This window comes from Palaemon carinicauda, chromosome 9 (genome assembly GCF_036898095.1).
Source record: "Palaemon carinicauda isolate YSFRI2023 chromosome 9, ASM3689809v2, whole genome shotgun sequence".
In the NCBI taxonomy this organism is placed as follows: domain Eukaryota; kingdom Metazoa; phylum Arthropoda; class Malacostraca; order Decapoda; family Palaemonidae; genus Palaemon; species Palaemon carinicauda.
In genome coordinates this window covers 69983601-70005445 of record NC_090733.1, presented here as the reverse complement: position 1 = coordinate 70005445, position 21845 = coordinate 69983601, and the positions used below count along the sequence as shown (strand labels likewise).

General features: G+C 35.9%; 1 protein-coding gene across 1 annotated transcript in view; it reads left to right on the top strand.

Annotated features, from left to right (window-relative positions):
* The window catches only part of LOC137646990 (RNA N6-adenosine-methyltransferase mettl16), a 570608-nt gene that overhangs the window by 439188 nt on the left and 109575 nt on the right, over window positions 1-21845 (top strand). Inside the window, exon 9 of the mRNA XM_068380072.1 lies at window positions 11890-12061. Within this exon, the coding sequence (XP_068236173.1) occupies window positions 11890-12061 (172 nt within the window). The remainder of the gene's footprint in view (window positions 1-11889; window positions 12062-21845) is intronic.

Genomic DNA, 21845 nt, shown 5'->3' with positions numbered 1-21845 from the left:
ATGTCCAAAGACTCCACTACTAACTGACTGATGTGTGTTCATAATATATCATTCTTCATTAATTGTCTGTTAATCGTCTCTTAAAGTCTCTAAGACTGCAAATCGATTCCTATATTCAATTGAAAATGTTTCTCTGTGCTCTTCCTCTAAAAGCTTAGTTGTATCAAACGTAGGTATTCTTTCTATCTTTCTGTTGGGTGCTTTCAGTTTTAATTTCAGTGTGGCAATGGGGAGCTGGTGATCACTACCAATATCTGCACCTCTATAGCTTCTTACATTTTTTCAGAGTCCTTCTTCTCTCTTTATTAATGGCAATGTGATCTATCTGATTTTTTTGTAATTGCCATATGGTGAAGTCCATGTATACTTGTGGATGATCTTGTATTGAAAAAGAGTACCTCCAATGACAAGATTGTTTGCTGAAGTGAAACTTATGAAATGTGCTCCATTATCCTTTGCAACTTCACCAAGACACTCGACACCCATCACATTTTATATCCCTTGATTATTTCTTTAAACCTCAGCCTTGAAGTCACCAATCACAATTTTCATATCTCTCTCTAAGATCTCATCTATTACACTCTGCTGTTCTTCATGGTATTCATCTTTGACATTACTATATATCTTATATAATATCTCAAAATTCACATAACTCAAATCCCACAATGATGATATGAACTTAAACATCAGAAATAACAACATAAGAAATCATCGATTCAGTAATCACTTGAATGGACATTCTGTAAATATGATTACTTAAATTACTAATGCCACACTCATAAATCATACGTATCATGCAAATATGGAGCTCCAAGAAAAATAAATATCAAATACATGGCAGTAAAATAAAAAACAATTACATGTCTTAAAGAAAACTTCTTTAATTCGAACAACTTTCATGCACCCAAGATGCCTTAATCAGTTCTGCACCGAGAACCTCCCTGATTCCCCAAATTTAAGGTGATTTCTTTTTTTGCTTGATGCAACCCTAATTTGCATACCTTTACTTTGCAAAAATTATTAATGCCCACTTCTATTTCTTCACATAATAAATGCTTTCAAAATGATGGACATTCCTATTTACAATAACAAATACTGAATCTTACACAAGTCAGGAAATAAATCTCTTAATAAGGTCATCAAACAATCATAAGGTCCAAAATACTTCAATCTTTCCAATGACTCGATAGATTACGTAATTTGAAATAAAAACACTCAAATCTCCTTTCTCATTTCCTTTCACAATGTAACCTGACACAAGAATATCTTTTACCCCTCTTTTTTCTACTTTAGCAGATATTGAATAACTAAACAACACAATTCCCTTATGACAATACGCTCTATTACACAGAAATGTTACTCAGTAAGTGCATACTTCTGCTTAAGAAATTACTTAATAAAATATTTACATTCATTATCTGCATGTGTTTTGGTATTTTCCCTCATCGTTATAATTATCCTTTATTTTCCCCATTCTCTTTGACCTAGTGAATCACAGATTATGCTTAAACAATCTTTTTTTACAATCTTTTTTTACAATCGTGTCTCGGAATGCTATGCTGATTTAAACCTCAGGTTCGTTTGCAATCGATTTCAAATAGGTCACGCAGAACATCATCAGCACTGTAAAGTCTACACCAAAGAGTTTGAATTGAAGGTTAATCCACCACTTATGCTCATGGGCTGTACCAGAACGAGTTTCTTTCATTAGTGAATCGTATTCATTCCGAATCTTACGACCTTGACTTTGATGTACCTCACCCTCTTATTGAGGGAATGCCTTGATGAAGTCATTGAGCTTCAGCACGGCATATCATTCCCGTGCTGAAACTTGGTGACGGACAAGATGGCTCTTGACCTTAGGGAAATTGCTCCCCCAGTTTGAATCTAAATTTATCTCTCTCTCATCTTTTTCTTCCTCTTAATATTACTTCGACCTTCTCCTAATTTTATAAACTTTCTTTTGTGTTGCTGTCCCAACTCTATGAGTAAAATTTCCCATATGTATATGTGTATATATTTACATATACATGTATGTCTTTTTTTTTTAATGGCGTGGATGTTTCTACATCCGTTATTGCCACTGGCGTGGATGTTGCTTCATCCGCTAATGCTGCCTGCTTTGATGAATAGGAGAAGGTGTCATGGTTGGGAGGTATATGCACTCAAAGCTATATGTGAGAGTATTGGATGATCTCAGCCATCCCGAAGATGATTTGGACCATTTTTGGCGGAACTATTCTCAAGTGTTGGGTCTTCGGAATCCAGGGGGATCCAATGCTTGGCGTAGGACTCTTGGCTTTTGGCCTGAAGCCCATCATTACAGATATGGGGAGGATGATTCCATAGTTTCTTGGTCTCAGTCCTAACAGGTGGGTTCAGCTTAACCTGTGTCTCTATATCTGTTTTGGTGCTATCCTTCGTGTAGGGTATGGAGTGGACCATCTGGGAAGTATACTCTCATTGTGCCGATAGTGGAGAGTGCAAATATCCTTTCCAACATGTGATGCCCTAATGTTCTCAAGCAGGTGAATCAAACAATTATAATCGTCACGTTTCTCTTTTATTTTTTCTTATGGATTCTTCTGACAACGACCCCCCCCCCCCCCTCCCCTGGATACGCTGACTCGCCCCCGGCACTGTTGACGACCTCTTGCAATTCATTTAAAGAATATTCCGTTGACGACATAGGAACTAAAAAGGACTATTCTTTGAACATTCGAAAAAGGGTAATTTGGGCAACACAGGAAAATTGAAAATCCTGCATGTTGCCCAAATCCCATTAGAAGCTAATTATGATGTGCTACATAAAATATTTGATTGTTACGGTTATCATTTAATTGTCATGAGGAAGCATTCAATGCAAGCGGTAACATTATTAATATTAAAGTAGGTAATATGAGTATTAAGGGTGCTCTATGTGATGGGGTACCTAAAGATCTGGATGTCTACAGACCAGCAGACTGGATTGATAAAGACATAGAAATAGTTATGCCATCCTAAAGAAAGCCAAAACCACCAATGTGGCTTCTTGCTCGACCTACAGGAGGTACAGAAAATTATTTTAAGATCTGCAAATTTCTTCAGAGGAAGGTAGGAAAGATCACACCTGGGGATATATCTCGCTTCGGTTAGAAAACTTACTTGCTAAAGGCCAAGTCATACACACAGTCTGTTATATTGTCCAATTTAAAGACAGAAAATGATGATATCAAATTGGACATCAAACCCTTTCTAAACTTTAGCTATGGAAGGGGAGTGGTTTTCAATAAGGATCTATATAAATTTACGGAAGAGGAGATATTGGCTATGTCCACTATCAGTGATAAAAGTGCATAAAGTACCTGGAACATCAATGATTTTCCTTACTTTCCAGGATGCTGATGTACCTTTCCACATAGACATAGAACATGAAAGGATTAGAGTTCGACCTTATAAGCAGAGGCCACTGCAATGTTTTAATTGCTTTAAATTTGGGCACCCTTCCAAAGTTTGCAAGAGTGATAAAATTTGTAATACTTGCTCTAGTCTTTACCATGGAGAATGTACACTTGAGGCAAGGTGCTTGAACTGCAACTATAATCATAAATCTAATGATAGGAGCTGCCCGTTTTATAAGTTAGAAAAAACTGCCCTCAATGAAATATTTATTAAACATGTAAGTGTAGAGCATGCCAAGAGATTATTAAATAAATCTACTACCTATGCAAAGACATTAAAAACAGGAGGAAAAGTTCCTCAGGAATCATCTAACCCACTTACTACTGTAGGTAGTACTCGAAAAAGAAATTCACCATCTACTGATGGAGTGCTGCATAATAAGACAAGAATATCTCCTCCTAAAGATTTACCATTGTGTATCAACAAGAAGACATTGCCCACCACTATCCAACCTTTATCCCCCATTACAAAGGATCGTACCAACTTCTCCCAGGCCACGTCCTTGCCTGATTTAATGGAGATTCCACTTGAAACGAAGTTATCAGATGCACCTGTAGTGGGGAAGGTACAGAAACCTGGTAGCTCACAACCTATTAATCGGAAAAGAGAAAGACCTCCATCTCTCTCACCCCGTTCCATAAAAAATATTAGAGTTATGACATCAAATAAATATGATGTTTTGTCTGTTGATGTTTCTGATCAACCAAAAGACAATTTAAATAAATCATAAATTCAAGTTGAGGACCACCATCTCCCTCAACAATTGGATCAAGAGGAGAAAAAGAAAATAACAAACACAAAACCCAATTTATTAAGACCCTCTCCAATAAAACCACCGGGAAATAGTGTTAGATCAAAAATTTCTAATGGGAAGACTTCATCCAAAAGCTCCTCCAAAAAATAAAGCATTGTTTTTTCCTCCATTTTGCAATGGAATTGTCAGGGTTTAAGGGCCAAATATGAAGAACTTAAGCTCTTATTTCACGAGCATTCCCCCATAATTATATGTCTACAGGAGAGCGAGCTTGATGCTAATACCCCTTGTCCTAGCGAATATATTAGCCATAGGACACCATATGATCACCGAGTAGAGAGCCATGGCGGAAGTCTCTTATACGTTCGTCGAGATGTTCCTCAAATCTCTTTGTCTATCCGTACACCTCTGCAGGCAGTGGTTGTACAGATTATTATTATTATTATTACTTGTTAAGCTACAACCCTAGTTGGAAAAGCAGAATGCTATAAGCCCAGGGGCCCCAACAGGGAAAATAGCCCAGTGAGGAAATGAAACAAAGAAAAATAAAATATTTTAAGAAGAGTAATAACATTAAAATAAATATTTCCCATATAAACTATAAAAACTTTAACAAAACAAGAAGAAGTGAAATTAGATAGAATAGTGTGTCTGAGTGTACCCTCAAGCAAGAGAACTCTAACCCAAGACAGTGGAAGGCCATGGTACAGAGGCTATGGCACTACCCAAGACTAGAGGACAGTGGTTTGATTTTGGAGTGTCCTTCTCCTAGAAGAGCTGCTTACCATAGCTAAAGAGTCACTTCTACCCTTACCAAGAGGAAAGTAGCCACTGAAAAAATACAGTGCAGTAGTTAACCCCTGGAGCGAAGAATTGTTTAATAATCTCAATGTTGTCAGGTGCATGAGGACAGAGGAGAATCTGTAATAAATAGGCCAGACTATTCGGCGAATGTGTAGGCAAAGAGAAAGAACCGTAATCAGAGAGAAGGATCCAATGTAGTACTGTCTAGCCAGTCAAAGGACCCCATAACTCTCTGGCTGTAGTATTTCAATGGGCGGCTGTTGCCCTGGCCAACCTACTACCTACTACCTTTAGATTGATATAGGAAGAAAATATACAATTTGCTGTCTGTACTTGCCTCCAAATGATATCATATCGTATGATAATTTAGTAGAGGTGCTTCAACAACTCCCTTAACCTTTTCCTTTACTTGGAGATTTGAATAGTAGACATCCTTTGTGGGGTGATGTTTTAGCAAACACCAGGGGCAATATTATATCATCAATTGTGGAAAACGAGGATGTTGGACTCCGTAATACAGGAGACCCCACACACTTCCATGTTCAGACAGGTACCTTGTCATGCATTGCCCTTTCAATTGCAAGCTCTAACTGCCTTCTTGATTTCGAATGGAGGACATTAGAGGATTGGCATACTAGTGATCATGCACCAATCATCATAAACATCAACAATGGTCCACCTTTACAAAGATCGCCACGATGGGGTCTTGACAAGGCAGACTGTGTTAAATTTTGTGAGCTAAGTGAAATCGAGAGGAGTGCAGAGCAGTGTGAAAGTATTGATGATGTCATAGACCTACTGAATGGAACTCTCCATACAGCAGGAGTCAATTCAGTTCCCAAAACCACAGAATTATTCAAACGACGACCAGTCCCGTGGTGGTCTTCAGAATTAACTGTCTTGCACAGAGCCACCAGAAAATCTCTGACTAGATTGCGTAGATGGCATACTGATGAAAATTTGATAACATACAAAAAGTGTAGCGCACCGTTCCGTCGTGCCATGAAAGAAGCTAAGCGCCAATGTTGGATATCTTTTGTTTCCTCGGTCAACAGTAGTACATCACCGTCTTCTGTATGGAGGAAAATGAAAAAGATTGCTGGTAAATTTACCTCAAACCCACCACCAGTGTTGAAGGTGAATGGTCAGTATGTGACTGAAGCAAATGATGTTAGCAATGCCCCAGCTGATTATTTTTCAAATGTATCACGCAAGTGTGTAGCAGCTCCTGGTCATCAGTATAGGAGCATTGAAAAAAACAGAAATTTTAAATTTTGCAACAAGAAGGGAAGAGTAGAATAATTCTCCTTTTACTGAAAGAGAATTTGATTCTGCACTTGCTACTTGTAACGATGCAGCCCCTGGACCTGGTGGAATTCCTTATGCAATGATTAAACATGTACATTTTAATACAAAGTGATTTATTTTAAGCATTATTAATAGAATTTGGCATGATCATAGTTATTCAAGTGTTTGGGAACTAGCCATTATTTTAGCCTTTTTAAAACCCGGTAAGGATAAGTTTTTAGCAGCAAACTATCGACCTATTGCATTGACATCTTGTTTATGTAAAATCATGGAGAAGATGATCAATGCAAGACTGATGTGGAACCTTGACAAGAATGGTATTTTATCACCTATTCAGTGTGGATTCAGAAAAATGCATTCAACAACTGATGTATTGATATGACTTGAGTCCTGTATTTGTGAAGCCTTTGCTTCCAAACAGCACCATGTAACAGTCTTTTTTTTTACCTTGAAAAGGCATATGATACTACATGGAGATATGGTATACCTAAAATCATTCATGAATTGGGATTAAGAGAAGAACTACCACTGTTTATTCAGTCATTTCTTTCACATAGGGTTTTTCAAGTGAGAGTGGGGGAAACTCTGTCAGAGAGTAAATATCAGGAAGAGGAAGTTCCTCAGGGTAGTGCGTTGAGTGTAACCCTGTTTGCGCTAGCAATTAATGGGATATCCTCAGTCATTCCCTGGGATGTTCTCAACACTATTTGTGGATGATCTCGCCATATTATTTGCTGAAGCTAGAATGGCAATGGTTGAGAGAAAACTACAACTCTCAATTGACAAAACTTTGCAGTGGGCCGGTATGAATGGATTTAAGTTCTCGACAAGTAAAAATGTTGTTGTCAATTTCTGTCGTATCCGGGGAGTACATCCAGATCCGGATATATACATGAAAGGTCAATGGATCCCTGTGTAGGTGAAGCTAATTTTTTAGGATTGATTTACGATTCTAGGCTTACATGAGTTCCTCACTTAAACGCGTTGAAAGCTAAATGTCTTGAGGCTCTGAATCTTTTAAAAGTATTGTGCCATACATCATGGGGGACAGACTGTAAAACTATTTAAAAATTATACAAGGCATTAATTTTTTCCAAAATTAGTTATAGGTGTGAAATATACTCCTCAGTCACCCCAAGCCGATTAAAGATGTTAGATTCACTACATCATGTTGGTATTAGATTGTCCACAGGAGTATTTAGAACCTCACCTATCCCAAGTTTCGTTTTTGATGCTGGAGAGTTACCTTTAGACTATTACCGAATGTCGTCCATTATTCGGTATTGGTTTAGGTTACAAAGACTCCCTAACATTTTAGCCTTTCAGAATGCAAGCCTTGTAAAGCACTCAACCTATTTTGAGTTGCACCCAAAATCTCCTCAACCTTATGGCTTTAGGGTAAAACAATTATTAAACAGTCTTGATATAATTAGAGGTAAGGTGCGTCCATTTAAGATATCATGAACCTCTCCGTGGAAATTGCCAGAAATATCTTTTTGTAAATATTTCATTGGTGTTAAAAAAACATAGACTGAATTAGAAGCTAGGTCTCTTTTTATGGAACATGTTGAAGAACGTAGGAAATCAACTTTTATATATACCGATGGCTCCAAATCTCATGCTGGCATTGGATTTGGAGTATATAGTAATTCATTTAACTGTAGAGGTGCACTTCCTCCAATATCTTCCATATTTACTGCGGAATTATATGGCATACCAACTGCTATTGAGAAAATAGCATTAAAAGAGGATGGCAATTTTACCATTTATAGTGATTCAAGAAGTGTCCTTGAAGCTTAGAAGGTTTTAACTCTAATAACTTTTGTTTTAAAGATTTTAAAGTGGCTTTTATCTATTGGCCTCAAAGGTCCTGAAAACTTTAAATCAACCAATCAATCAAAGGTATAACGGTTTGATTTTCTGGGTTCTGGCACACGTAGGTGTGTCTGGAAATGAAGAGGCAGATTCACTGGCAAGGAGTTCTTCAGCCGAGTTACTACCAAGAAGGTATCCCATTCTCTGTAATGGGTTTTTACCAGCAATTAAGAATTTTATTTAAAACAATTGGCAACAGCATTGGGATAGGTTAACCGAAAATAAGATGAGAGAACTTGCGATTGTTATATCCCCTTGCAGGGATAATGAGATGCCTCGAAAATGGGAGACTACTCTTTATCATCTCCGCATTGGTCACTCTCGTATGACACACGAGTTTCTGCTGGCTGGCCAACACCAACCATATTGCGACGACTGTTTGATACCCTTGAGAGTGAGGCATTTGTTGACTGAATGCCCTACTTATAGCACAGAAAGAAATAGATATCTGTTTGAGGCTTGAGGTGAGGATGGCAGGCTCATCCTTGCCAAGATCCTTGGACATGATATGTCGTACAATGCTAGTGGTATTTTTAAATTTATATCAGAAGCAGGTCTTCTTAATGCTATTTAACTTTTATAACATATTTCCTTTTCTGGTTTTAATTGAGTATTCTTTTAATCTTTATTTATAAAAAACGATATCGGCGTCAATGACCTTCAATGTCCGGATGCCAGAGAACTTCAAATCATTCATTCATTCATTGATGTACCTCAGGGTAGTGTTTTACATGGAAGTCTCTTTGCATTAGCAATTGATTACATAGTTGCCCAAATACAACTGGGAGCACAATGTAGGTTTTCTGTGGACGACTTTGCATTATATTATTCATCAAACAATTTTTATCATATATAAAGAATTATAAATAACTTCAATCGAAAAAAAAAAAAATTTGGACTGCTGAAAAAACTCTAGCAATAATGTCTCATAACAATAGAAGATAGAAGCAAAACCAGGAAATAAATCTCACATTATATGGCACTTGAATCCAGTTACAAGATAAGATCAACTTTTGAAGACTAATATTCTATACTCACATCAACTGTAAAGTACATGAGTCTTACATCAAATCTAAATGTAATAATTCTCTAAACTTAAGGGAAAAGTTATCTAATACAATATGGGGAGCAAAGATATCGACTATACTGATGATCTATAAAGTATTATTTTTATCAAAAATAGATTAAGTTAGTACAAGATATGGATCGGGATCTGAAGCTACTTTTGAAGTCTTCAGACCCAATACTCACTTAAGGTGTAAGACTTCGTAGTGGAGCCTTTAGATCTTCTCCAAATATCGCAGTATTATGTGAAAATGGGGCACCACCCTTGTCCTTACATTGAGATTTTGTAATAATGAGAAGTGCTTTAAAGATCCTATCCACCAATTCCCCAACAAAGAAGTTCTTCAACCATAGCAATATATTCATAAATAATCATGAACCACCATTCCCCATGAGACCAAATAGGTTACTACAATCGGCAAACATGAGAATGAAACTTATTTAACCATCTTTTTTTCTGCCACTTTGTATCATAAAGAAAACAATAATATACACCCTTTTTTATTTTTCAAGGAAATATAGATATACTCCGATTCACCTCAAACAACATGCCTTGGAACATATACAAAGCAAAGGACATTATGCTTTATATACTAATGGCTCTAAATTTTCTATGGGTGCTGTCAGTGCTGCAGTGTCCTCAAACAAAATAAGACAGGTGCCACTACCTAATGATATATCAGTATTCATATTTGAACTAACTGCAGTTTTACTAGCAATTGACATTATTAAAACAATAGAAGATAAGGCGCATCATAAGTTTGTCATGTATACTGCTACAAGAAGTGCCATTGAAGCCCTAAAAGGTTACATACATAAGAATCAACTAGGATTGAAAATTGAAGAGTACCTTAACAAATTCTTCTCCCAAGTGATTACTTTTGAAATATGATGGATTACTGCCCATGCTGGGTTACTGGAAATGAAAAAGCTGATGCTGCTGCTAAATCAGCAATAGTTTTACCACAAAAGAACATTAAAGTACTGTACCTGTTAAATATTATGTGACCATCATGAAACATTTCATTGCAGAAAAATGGCAAAAAACTGGGATAATGAGTCCAATAACATTAAATTAAAGCAAATAAAATTAATTGTTTTTTCATGGGAATTATCATGCCAGAGGGATAGAAGGGTAGGGGTCATTTTAGTAAGAAGGCGTATTCGTCATACAAGATTGACGCGTGGCTTTTAATTTATACACCTCACGAAACTGACCCAAGTGCAGTGAGTGGGGCACTATTTTAACCATTCAATGTACTTTTTTTTAAATACAGATTTGTTTTGGTAACAAAGAATTTATCATCTTATCTAATTCTGTATATTTTTCTGTTCATAAGATGTTAATGTTTTAAGAAACACAGCCTAAATACATAAAATTTAAATATCTACATGTCATAAGTTTTAATTTCCAACTTATTTTTTATCAATATGATTTATTGTTATTATATGTATATATATTTATATATATATATATATATATATATATATATATATGTATATATATATATTTATATATATGTGTATATATATATAATATCCCAAATTTATTCAGGCCAACTCTGTAGGAGTCAAATTTGATGCATGGGGCTGGTAGGTCTTCATTCTGAGTATTATTCTGTTTTTTGAGATTTTAAATTTTTCAAGAAGCACAGGCGTAATAGATGAAATTTGAATATCTTTTTTACCATAGATTTTACTTTCTAACTTATCGTTATATCATATATATATATATATATATACATATATATATATATATATATATATATATATATATATATATATATATATATATATATATATATATATATATATATATATATATATATATATATATATATATATATATATATATATATATATATATATATATATATATATATATTGTTTCCCTAATTTATTCAGGCCAGCTCTGTTGGAGACATGTTTGATAATAATGATGATAATAATAATAATAATAAAAATAGAACTTTGAACAAATATATTTTTTGTACACAAATCTTTTCTCCACTAAAGTACTCTAGGATATGTTTATTTTAATGTTGATATTGTGTGAAAAGTCCTAATCTGAATTCTCAGAATTTCAAAATGCACCCACCTAGGAACGCCCCTTAACGTGTTAGTAATTGCCCCTACAATCTGCTGCAATATGCTACTAAAGCTGTAGGATAGCATTCTGTGGTGGTCGTTGTCAAATTTCTGAAGTTGGATTTATCCAGAGATGGTATTGAATGTATTATATCCCCATTATAAAACATTTACCAGTTGGTTGAAAATACTGTAATATTATGTAACATACACACTTTTATCCTAGCCAAAAGGCCGAGAAGCGATGTAACTTACAAATTCTCAAATTACAGTTTTTCCCCTTTTGGTTTTGAAATCTGGAGATATCATATGATAGTGTAACCCTCTGTTGTTAATTAGTATAGAGCTCTTCTTCAATAGGGTAACGGACTTGTACTTTTTATTCAATGCACATTGATATATTAAATGTCTACAATATCAGCATATTAGAGCATAAATAGTATAATATGAAAGAGAAAATTTAGGTAGTATTTTCCTAGACAGGAAATAGTAAGTTATAAAGAAGCCCGAAATGGAATGTTCCCTTCTAACATTACTTGTGTTTTTAATTTCAGATGGGGCATAGCCTGGACATTTAATCCTTCTTTACATCTAGAAAATGTCATGAGTAAGAAGCAAATGGAATCTGCGAAGCCTTTAGTTCTAATGTTGCCCCGTAGCTTAATGACAGTGTATACAGTTCAAGCAGCTTGGGCAATGATAAATAAATGGCTTCATCAGTTGAAGGTATGACTTTACTAATGAGTTCTTAAGAACGTTCTAATATTTTCATATGTATGTTATTATTATTATTATTATTATTATTATTATTATTATTGGAAAAGCAGGATGCCTTAAGCCCAAGGGCTCCAACAGGGAAAAATAGCCCAGTGAGGAAAGGAAATAAGGAAATAAACTAGATGAAAAGTAATGAACAATTAAAATAAAATATTTTAAGAACAGTAGTAACATTAAAATAGATCTTTTATATATGAACTATAAAAGACTTTTGTAAGCCTGTTCAACATAAAAACATTTGCTGCAAGTGTGAACTTTTGAAGTTCTAACGATTCAACTACCCGATTAGGAAGATCATATGTCAAGTTTATCACAGCTGGAATAAAACTTCTAGAATACTGTGTAGTATTAAACCTCATGATGAAGAAGGTCTGACAGTAAGAATTAACTGTATACTTAGTATTATGAACAGGATTGTACTATCTGGGAAAATCTGACTGTAAAGGATGGTCAGAATTATAAAAAAAAAAATCGTATGCAACATGCATAACAAACTACTGTAATTGAACGACAGTGCCAAAGATTAATATCTAGATCAGGAATAAGAAATCTAACAGACCATAAGTTCCTATTCAACATATTAAAATAAGAAACAGCTGCTGAAGACTAGACAGTAGAACCCTACTTGAAACAAGGTAGAATGAGAGATTTAAAACATTTCTTCAGAATAGATTGATCACCGAAAATCTTACAAGACTTTCTCAATAAGCTACTTTTTTGTGCAATTGAAGAAGACACAGACCTAATGTGTTTCTCATAAGTAAATTTGCTGTCAAGAATCACACCTAAAATCTCAAAAGTCATAAATATAAAGAAGCATTATCAGTGCTGAGCCTGAGATCTGGATGTTGAGGAGCAACTGCCTATGACCTACTTACAATCATACTTTGAGTTTTGTTAGGATTCAACTTCATGTCCCATAAATTGCACCATCACTAATTTTACCTAGATCTTTATTCAAGAATGCAGCAGCCCAAGATCTACATTCAGGAGGTAGAATTGATGCTAAGAGAGTAGCATCCTCTGCATATGAATTACTTAGTACCAGATTATTTGTATACAATTTGCCTTTCTATGTTAACATCAGTTGCCAATTGACATCTTTTATTACAGGGATTATTTTCAGGCAGGCCCATAAATTTCTTGAAGCAGTATTCTGGGTATTCATGAGATTCACAGTTACATAATTGCAAATAAGCAGTAGTTATGCATTGACAAGTATACAAGAGTGAATAAGTACCTTACCAGAAAGAAATTGATGCAATTATTACACAAGGGCTTGAAAATTCCCTTTTACAGCAGCATGTCTCCTCAACCTAGCTTGCCTCAAAGAGAAGCTTTCAAGGAATATTTATAATTTCACTGAATCTTATCCAAAATATGTATTCTAAATGTGTTATACCCTAGTATTATCATGTGGCTTATATAAGTACAAATACTTTTCCCTTATTGTTGTTATTTTTATTATTATTACTGTATTATTTGTAGGTAGTAGGTTGGCCAGGGCACCAGCTACCCATTGAGATCCTACAGCTAGAGTTATGAGGTCCTTTGACTGACCAGACAGTACTACATTGGATCCTTATCTCCGGTTACGGTTCATTTTGTGGCCTATTCTTTACATATTCTCCTCTGTCCTCATACACTTGACAACGCTGATATTACCAAACAATTCTTCTTCACCCAAGGGGTTACTGCACTGTAATTATTCAGTGTCCACTTTCCTCTTGGTTAGGATAGAAGAGACTCTTTAACTATGGTAAGCAGCTCTTCTAGGAGGAGGAAACTCCAAAATTGTTCTCTAGTCTTGGGTAGTGCCATAGCCTCCGCACCATGGTCTCCCACTGTCTTGGGGTAGAGTTCTCTTGCTTGAGAGTACACTCCTCTGTCCTCTTACACCTGACAACGCTGATATTACCAAACAATTCTTCTTCACCCAAGGGGTTACTGCACTGTAATTATTCAGTGTCCACTTTAATCTTGGTTAAGATAGAAGAGACTTTAACTATGGTGAGCAGCTCTTCTATAAACATACAAAGTTGTCAGAATGTGTTAATCAAATATGCTAACTTATGGGTCACAGAATAATACTATACAATTACAGAAGTCCTAATTCAACTCCAGATTATTCATTTCATAACACAAAATGACTCTCAAGTATTTTCTTTGATCCAACACATTTCAAGCAGCACGAAGATACTCTGCTCATTCTCAAGGTTATAATGAGGAAAGAAAGTGTCTTTGTTGGCATATAAGTGGAAACAGGTAGGGTTGAAATTGATCCTCATAGGCTAGAGTTTGCCCCGAGGCCATAGGTGGTAATCCCTGGAAGGCCTCCACCCAGTTGTTTGTGGAGTTAACTTGGGGCCCTCTTAACGAAGACCTTCACTCTCATCGTTCAAGCATATTCCCAAGTTCAGGTTTTTTTTTTTTATAAACTGTTGTCTTTAATCCATTGTATCTCTATCAAGGCATTGCTCATGTGTAAATTTCAATGAGCTACTTTCCTCGAGTGTCCATCAAAGCTCTTCGGTGTCCTGTTTTCTAGACGCTTAAACAAAATTTTCCTGAATGAACCTCACATAAATGGCTGGTTTATTGATTTTCTCAAATACTCGTCAGTTATCCCCATCAAACAGGTATCCCATGGTGATGCTGTCTTTGATATATGTGTGCCCTTTATGTGTGGCGAAAGGTTTCTTCCTAATGTATTCGAGAAGAACACGAAGGGATGCTTCCGTGACATTTAGGGTGAGCGTGCTAGAGTCCCGATAAACCTTTTTCATCATTAGATCAATAGCAACCATTGTGTGGTGTTATCAGCTCCCTTATCGAATATCAAGGATTCCATTGCCTCCCTGGATGTAGAGTTCCTATTTATCAGTGTTCCTGTCAGTGAAACCATTGATCTAATGGTCATGCTAAGCTGAAGGGATTCAATAGTTCTAACAGGTCCATGTTGTTATCTACATCAAGACATCGGCCCATCATTATTTGAATTGGGCCAAACCGCATCCTTTGATGACCAAGAGGGAGGATCTCTGTTGACTCTTTAGAAAGGAAAAGAAATCTGAATTCTAGAACAGTGGATTGCAAACTGGGTCTGCCAGACGAAACCTTTAGAGGGTCTGTGACATAGTGAAAAAAATATTTTTTTCAACTCCAGAAAAAAAAATGCAGTATACAATGAAAAATATACATCACTGATTCTTTATCCTCCTAGTGTCGGTGTTATTGAAACTGCTTGCACATCTTTATTACATTATTATATATATTAACCTTAATTTCAAATCAATAATGTTGTAGCAACTCTCATCCTTGGCCATCCAAACCATCACTATTGCGAGTCCCATGACTCGGCCAAATTCCAGGAGGATCTATCTGTCCCCTCTGTCTGGTTGCTACGCATTCACATTGTGCATATGTCATTGGCTATATTGCTATAAGGAAGAAAAATTATCATTATCTTAATAGTGAAGTATTGCTAATTAGCCAAACAAATCACAGATGTTGTGAATGTTTAGTGTTAAAGTTACAATAATTATGAACAAATATTTACAAATATTTCTTTGTACTGTGAAAATGACAAAATGGTTTAAAAAAACAAAAACAAAATAAGTAAATTCTGCTCATGCAAGTAATACTTCAGTTTATGAGTTACTGAATACATTAATTTCGGTATATATTTGTCAATATTCGCATTTTTTGTGGAAAATGCAATAGAATCTACAACGCATTGTGCAGAAAATAGTCATACAGCACCCATATGCCACCACGTATAGTTCACGTTATTTTTACTCCATTTTGTTTCTCCTTGATTTGCATCCCTTTACACCTTTACCAATGTTTATTTATAAAGTTGTGACCACATGTTCTATATAAAATGTTGTTATTCACGTCAAGTTAACTGTATAAACAGGATACAGCAGCTTCTAGACAATAGCACCCAAGAGGATCAAGAAAGAAGGGAAGGAGAGGATTACTTTAGAGGTATATAAAGAAATTGTAGAGAAGCATGATAAAGGTATGTGTGTGTGTGGCAGCCTTGGGAAAAATGTACAATCATGATAAGCAGAATTTTCAAGAATAAAGAATACATGAGAGCAAGGGGGCACTCTGACGAAACGACGGCCACATATTGTAGATAGCGTTGATAACTTGCTTTTCATATGGATCAATGAAAAGCAGTTAGCAGAAGATAAGGTAATGGAGAACACCATTTATAAAAAAAGTTAAAGGTTTTGAATGCTAACCTTGTAAAAAAAAAAAAAAAAAAAAAAAAAAAGGAGCCTGGTATATCAATGGACAAAGAAAAAAATTTTCAAAGTGAGCCGGGGATTGTTTGAAACTTCCAGAAAAGAACAGGCATCTTTAATGTTGTGCAACATTGTGTAGTTGCAAGCTTTGATGTAGAGGCTGTAGAGAAATGTGTGTTAAAATTTAAGAGGTTCATGAATTCAGTCTTACATGACTCGTCAAGTGTTCAACTGGAACAAGACCAGACTTTTTGGGAAGATGCCCAGGAGGACCTTCATTATTGCAAGAGAGGAGTCAAATTCCAGTCACAACCCCATGAAAGACTGTCTAACCCTGCTCTTCTGTGCTAATCCCGGCGGTGATTGGAAAATCAAACCTTTCTTGGTCTATCACTTGGAGAATCCACGAGCTTTCTGTTTTGCAAGGTCCAGAAGAAGCAACTGAAACTTATGTGAAGGAACTGGACCTTTGCTTTGAGTAACTGGTCCCTCTTAATGAGAGAATGCCTTGACGTAGTCTTTCTTCTTCAACACAGAGAATAGTTTCCTTGTTGAAGCATTGTGGCGAGAAAGAGGGCTCTTGACCTTAGGGGAACTGCTCCCTCAGTTCGAATCTAAATTTCTCTTTATTCTGTTTCATATACTTAACATTACACCAACCTCCTCCTAGTTTTATAAATTTTCTCTCATCAAGCTGTTCTAACTCTATGATTGATATTTCCCTTATCTTTATATATATGTTTTGTTTATTTCTTTGTTTATTTTTATACTTAATTTCTTAATGGCTTGGATATTTCCACATTCGTGATTACTGCCTGCTTAGATGAATGGGAGAAGGGATCACGATTGCGAAGTATTTGCTTTCAAAGCTATATGTGAGGGTATTGGATGATATCAGCCATCCCAAAGATGGTTTGGACCATTTTTTTTGGTGGAACTGTTCTCAAGGGATGGGTCATTGTAATCTGGGGGGGGGGGTTCCATTCCTTGAGGTAGGACTCTCGGCTTCTGGCCGGACACTCATCATTACAGATATGGGGAACATGAGTCCATATTTTCTTAATCTCGGTACTAACAGGTAAATTTAGCTTACACCTGTGCCTCTATATTTGTTTTGGTTCTATCCCGTGAGTAGGGTATGGAGTGAACCATCTGCAAAGTATACTCTCGCTGTGCTGATAGTGGAGAAAGCAAATATCCTTCCTGACATATGATAGTTTCTTAATATTCTGAAGCAGGTAACAACCAACAAACCAAAACATAACCAAATATTACCCTTACTTATGGAATCTGCTGATAACGAACGCCCCCCCCCCCCTCTCCGCTGGAAATGCTGACTCGAAAACTGGCACTGTTCATGACCTCTGCTAGTCTAATTAAGAAAAATTCTGCTGACAACCTACGAACTAAGAAGGACCACTCTACTGGTGTTCAAAATTTGAGTAATTTGAGTAACACAAGAAAACTGTGAATCCTTCATGTTACCCAAATTCCAGTTGAGACAAATTATAATGAGCTTTATAAAGCATTTAAATGTAATGTAATAATGATGGAAATAAGAATGAAACTTCAAGGCAATAAATGGGATTCATAGGTATTCTATGATAGTCACGATAAAACATTTAATGCCATAAGTAATATTCTTCATGTTAAGATTGATAATAATTTGAATATTAAGGGTGCTCTGTGTGATAAGGTACCAACAGATTTGGATGTATACAAACCTTCCGACTGGTTTGAAAAAGATTTTGGTGTAGTTATGCCTCCCAGAGAAAACCAAAAACGCCAATGTATTTTGTTGCTGAGCCTAAAGGGAATTATTCTAAAATTTGCAAATTAATTCAGAAAAAAAGTAGGGACCATTTCACCTGGTGATATATCTCGCTCTAAGAAAGAAAAGATTTCTCGTCCATGCCAAACAGTATGTAATACTATCTAACCTAAAGACAAGTAGTCTTGATATTACATTAGATTTCAAACCCCACCAAAATATTAGTTATGGAAGGGGAATAGTCTTCAGTAAAGACCTATATGATATACAGCATATACAGAAGTGTAGATACTGGCCATGTGTCCATTAACAGTGTGGAAAGTTCATAAAATTCCTAGGGCGTCAATGATTATCCTTACTTTCAAGGATTCTGATGTATTTTTTCACATTATTATGGAAAATGAAAGGATCAAAGTTCGAACATTCAAACAGAAGCCACTGTAATGTTTCATTTGTTTTAAATTTGGACACCCTTCTAAAGTTTAAAAAAAGAAAAAAATTTAGCAATTATTATTATTTTCATTATCATTATTATTATTATTATTATTTATTATTATTATTATTACAAGCTAAGCTATAACCCTAGTTGCAAAAGCAAGATGCTATAAGCCCAAGGGCTCCAACAGGGAAAAATAGCCCAGTGAGGAAAGGAAACAAGGAAATAAATAAACTACAAGAGAAATAATAATGAAAATAAAATATTTTAAGAACAGTAACAACATTAAATTAGATCTTTAATATAGAAACTATAAAAACTTCAAAAAAGAGAAATAAGATAGGACAGCGTGCCCAAATGTATCCTCAAGCATGAGAACTCTGATCCAAGACAGTGGAAGGCCATGGTACAGAGACTATGGCACTACCTAATACTAGAGAACAGTGGTTTGATTTTAGAATGTCCTCCTAGAAAAGCTGCTTACCATAGCTAAAGAGTCTTTTCTACCATTACTAAGAGGAAAGTAGACACTGAACAATTGCACTGCAGTAGTTAACTCCCCTTAGAGAAGAGGAATTTTTTGTTAATCTCAGTGTTGTCAGGTGTATGAGGACAGAGGAAAAAGTAGAAATAATAGACCAGACTATTCGATATAAGTGTAGGCAAAGACAAAATGAGACATAGCCAGAGAGAGGGATCCAATGTAGTACTTTATGGTCTGTTAAAGGATCCAATAACTCTCTAGCGGTAGTATCTGGCCAAATCTTGACATGGAGATGGGTACATTTGAGGCCAGGTGTTTGAACTGCAACTCAGATCTTAAATCCAATGATAGGAGCTGCGAGCTATATAAGTAGGAAGAGGCTAACCTCGACAAATCAAATGTGGAGCACCTAGGTGTGGGACATGTCAAAAGACTACTGAATAAATCAGGCAGCTATGCAAAGGTATTAAAAACAAGAGGAGATTTACCACAGGAGACATCAAGCCCACCTAATACTGCCAGTAATGCTGCATGATGGAGTAAGCATATTGCCTTCTTAGGCCTTGCCATAGTGTATTAACACTAGGGCATTCCCGATCTCTACTGTACAACCTTCATCCTCCATTATAAATAATAATACAAACCTCTCTCAGGCCATGTCCTTGCCTGATTTTATGGAGGTTCCACTTAAAACCAAACTTAACGGTACACCTGTAGGTGGGAAGGTGCAAAATCCTGTTAGTTTACCACCTCTTAATTGAAAAAAAGAGAGACCATCTCTCACAACCCCTTCCATACGAAACATAAAAGTTATCACATCAAACAAATATGATCTTTTGTCTGTTGATTCTTCATAACAACCGGAAGATAACTCAAATAAATAAAAAATTCAAGTTAAAGACCACCAACCCCTTAACATTTAGTTCAAAAGGACAATGAAAAAGACAAACGTAAAACCCAATTTATCAAGACCCTCTAAAGAAACCATGGCGAAATAGTGTTAGATCAAAAATTGCTAATGAGAAGACTTCATCCAAGGTGTCTTCTAGAGAATAATACATAGGCTTTTCCTCCATTTTGCAATGGAATTGTCAGGGTTTAAGGGCCAAATATGAAGAAATTAACTCCTCATTCATGAACACTTCCCTATAATTGTATGTCTACAGGAGAGCAAGCTTGATGTTAATACTCCTTGTCCACGAGAGTATGTTAACTATAGGACACCATATGAACAATTAGCAGGGAGCCATGGCTGAAGTCTTATATGTATTTGGCGAGATGTTCACCAACTATCTTTGCCTATTCTTACGCCTCTGTAGGCAGTGGTTGTACAAATTGATATAGGGAGAAAATACACAATTTGGTCTCTACTTGCTCTCTTGGATTTAGTAGAGGTGATTCAACAACTCCCTCAATTTTTTCTCTTACTGGGAGATTTGAATGGTAGGTATCCTTTATGGGGTGATGTTTAGCAAACACAAGGGGCAACATTATATCATCAAATGTGGAAGATGAAGATGTGGGACTCCTTAATACAAGAGACCCCACACACTATCTTGTTCAGACAGGTACCTTATCATGCATTGATCTTTCAATTGCTAGCTCTAACTGCCTTCTTGATTTTGATTGGAGAACATTGAATGATTGGTGTAATAGTCATCATGCGCCAATTAATATAAACACCAATAATAATCCTCCCTTACAGAGATCACCACAATGGAACCTTGACAAGGAGGACTGGGATAGATTTTGGGAGCTGAGTGATATTGAAGGGAGTGCAGAGCAATTTGAAAGTGTTGGTGGTGCCATAGACTTACTGAATGAAACTCTTCATACAGCAGGAGTCAATTAGATTCCCAAAACCACAGGGTTATTCAGACAACGACCAGTCCCCTGGTGGTCTTCAGAACTAACTGTCCTGCACAGAGTCGCAAGAAAAGTCTATTACATAGACACGATACAGAGGAAATTTTTTTATCATACACAAGAAATGTAGAGCATAGTTCCCCTAGGCGCCAGTCTTGGATATCTTTTTTTTCTTCAGTCAACAGTAGAACTCCACCGTCTTCGGTAGTAGGACATAATGCCTAATGACAGAATGCCTAAGGACAAAATGCCTAATTCCTCAACACGGACAAAATGCTTAATATACAAAATACCTAATGGGCAAAATGCCTTCCAGGCAAAATGATCTTATTTAGCATTTTTAAGTAAATCATTCGAGATTAGTAAAGATCTTACAGTTAAAACCCATATAACTACCCAACAAGCTGTTGTTCATTTTACTTTTCTTTTTGCACTTTGAAAGGCAGAAAAAAATTACACTTCTTTATCAATCATTTCAATTTTTGTAAGAAACCCTTCAGTCCAAAATGGAAATCATCACTAGTAACAAAGGAGAAAGGATGCTAGAAAACCTTAAATCAATCAATCAATCAATTATGGAGAGAAAAAAAACTAACAATTGAAGGATATGCATACATCGTTAACATGAGAAAAGGAGGAAGTACATATTGAGTTGTGAAAAACGTGCTTTGTGTAGTGCCAGTATAATCACTTGTAATAATTTAATTAAAAAAAAAAACTCTAACAATCATTCGCATCCACCAGATGAAGCACGCATGAGTGCTTTGAAAGTTATGGAAAATATGACAGACCGCGCTCTTAAATCTGCTAAAGCTACATCTTCAGTAATTAATCACTGTACACAAGATTTGTCACTAAGCATATGCAGTGCTTTGCCGGTGAAAGATTCCCTTGCATGCAGTGTAAGACGTATAAGAGTG